At 64.2% G+C, this 1717-nt stretch overlaps 1 protein-coding gene across 1 annotated transcript in view; it reads left to right on the forward strand.

The window, feature by feature from the left end:
• PYROXD2 (pyridine nucleotide-disulphide oxidoreductase domain 2) overlaps positions 1-1068 on the forward strand; it is a gene marked incomplete at its 5' end in the record, with an annotated part of 4150 nt that extends 3082 nt beyond the window's left edge. The window contains 5 exons of the mRNA XM_035899228.1: positions 1-40; positions 174-328; positions 466-572; positions 679-799; positions 998-1068. The exon at positions 1-40 is cut by the window's left edge and continues 53 nt beyond it. Of these exons, the coding sequence (XP_035755121.1) occupies positions 1-40; positions 174-328; positions 466-572; positions 679-799; positions 998-1068 (494 nt within the window). The remainder of the gene's footprint in view (positions 41-173; positions 329-465; positions 573-678; positions 800-997) is intronic.
• Between the last annotated feature and the right edge of the window lie 649 nt (positions 1069-1717).

A 1717-nucleotide genomic window follows, 5' to 3' on the forward strand; every position in this document is an offset into this window, starting at 1 on the left:
AGGCCTTCACTGAGGCCACCCGCGGGCACCCCTCCAGCAGGTAGGAGCCTGCACCAGCACAGCTCGGTGCCCCGGGGAAGGGGCAGGACAGCCATGGCAGGTGGTGCTGGGGGAGGAGGTTTGGGGTGGCTGCATCCCCCTCTGCCTGCCCAGCTAGCATCCTGCTCCCCCAGGCCCATGATCGAGCTCTGCATCCCCTCAGCGCTGGACCCAGGGCTGGCCCCACAGGGCTGCCACGTTGTGTCCCTCTTCACCCAGTACACCCCCTCTGTGCTGGCAGGCGGGAGGCCCTGGGATGAAGAGGCCAGAAATGCATATGCAGACACGGGTACGTAATGCATACGTGGACCCAGGTAACACCAGGAGCGCTGGTCCTTGCCCACAGGCAGAGCCACCCTGGGGCTGCTCAGGGGCTGGCCACTGTGTCCCCCCAGGCTGCCCACCAGCCCTTTCATCCCTCTCTAGTGTTTGACTGCATTGAAGCCTATGCCCCAGGGTTCAAGGCATCTGTCATCGGCAGGGACATCCTGACACCACCAGACCTGGAAAGGATCTTTGGGCTGCCTGGCGGGGTGGGCACCATGTGGGCTCAGCTCTGAGCATCGCTCCAGTGCCACCGTTGGTGGGTACACAGCCCTGAGCCAGGCACAGCCAGCTCACACTGAGCCCTGCTTGCAGAACATCTTCCACGGAGGGATGTCTCTGGACCAGCTGTACTTTGCCCGGCCAGCACCGTCCTACTCAGGCTACCGGTCCCCAGTTCCCAACTTGTACCTGTGTGGAAGCGGAGCCCACCCTGGTGAGTAGGGCTGGGAGCCAGGACCCTCCTGGGGGGCTGCAGGAGGAGGGCAGGGGCACATGAAAGAGGTGCAAGGGCAGCACGGGGCAGGGGGGTGTTGGCTCCCCTCTCCGCCCTCGCAGCTCTGCTGGTTCAGCCCCAGGCCCAATCTCCTGGGGCTGGGGCTGTCTGCTGCTCCCCAATTCTGCTCTCCTGCAGGAGGAGGTGTGATGGGAGCAGCGGGACGCAATGCTGCCCGGGTGGCCCTCGAGGACTTCAGACACCTGTGAAGGCAGTGGTGACACCGACTTCGCCTGTGCGGGGCTGTGGCTGCAGCGAGCTGCGTTGACCCCTCGCAGAGCCCTGCCCATCCCCAGCTTGCTTCCCAGGCACCACAGAGCAGCAGCATCCCCTGAGGCCTGGGGGGTGCAGGCTGGCAGGGTCCCTTGTGCTCCCACTGTTACCTTGAACATGTGGCTTCTCCTGGCCTGCCACAGCCCAGCCTTGCCCTGGTGGTTCCTGGGCACCACTCAGCCCCAGCCTGTACCTGTGAAAATAAACCCTGCCATGGGCTCTGTCTTGAGCACTCGCTCTGGTTTTTCAGCAATTCGTACAGCTCCCAAGGTGCTGGGGCAGGGGAGGCTGGGGGGCTGCACTGTGCCATCTGCACTGTGGCTGGTGATGCAGCCCTGAGTAGCTGCCAGAGGGGACAGGAATGTCCCAGAGCAGTGGATGGGGACAACCGGCCCCTTGTCCTTTCCTCCACTCACCGATGCAGGCTCAGGTGCATGCAGGACTGTTTGGCTGGAGCCACCCAGCCCCGGGCTGGCCTGGACCACCCCAAGGTGCCTCGAACAAGCAGGGAAACAGGGAGCTGCTTGAGACCTGCTTTGCTACCTGGAGCCCCCAAATTGTCCTCTGTGCCCCCTGGCCCTCGGT

This window comes from Egretta garzetta, unplaced genomic scaffold (genome assembly GCF_000687185.1).
Source record: "Egretta garzetta isolate BGI_Z169 unplaced genomic scaffold, ASM68718v1 scaffold998, whole genome shotgun sequence".
Lineage (NCBI taxonomy): Eukaryota > Metazoa > Chordata > Aves > Pelecaniformes > Ardeidae > Egretta > Egretta garzetta.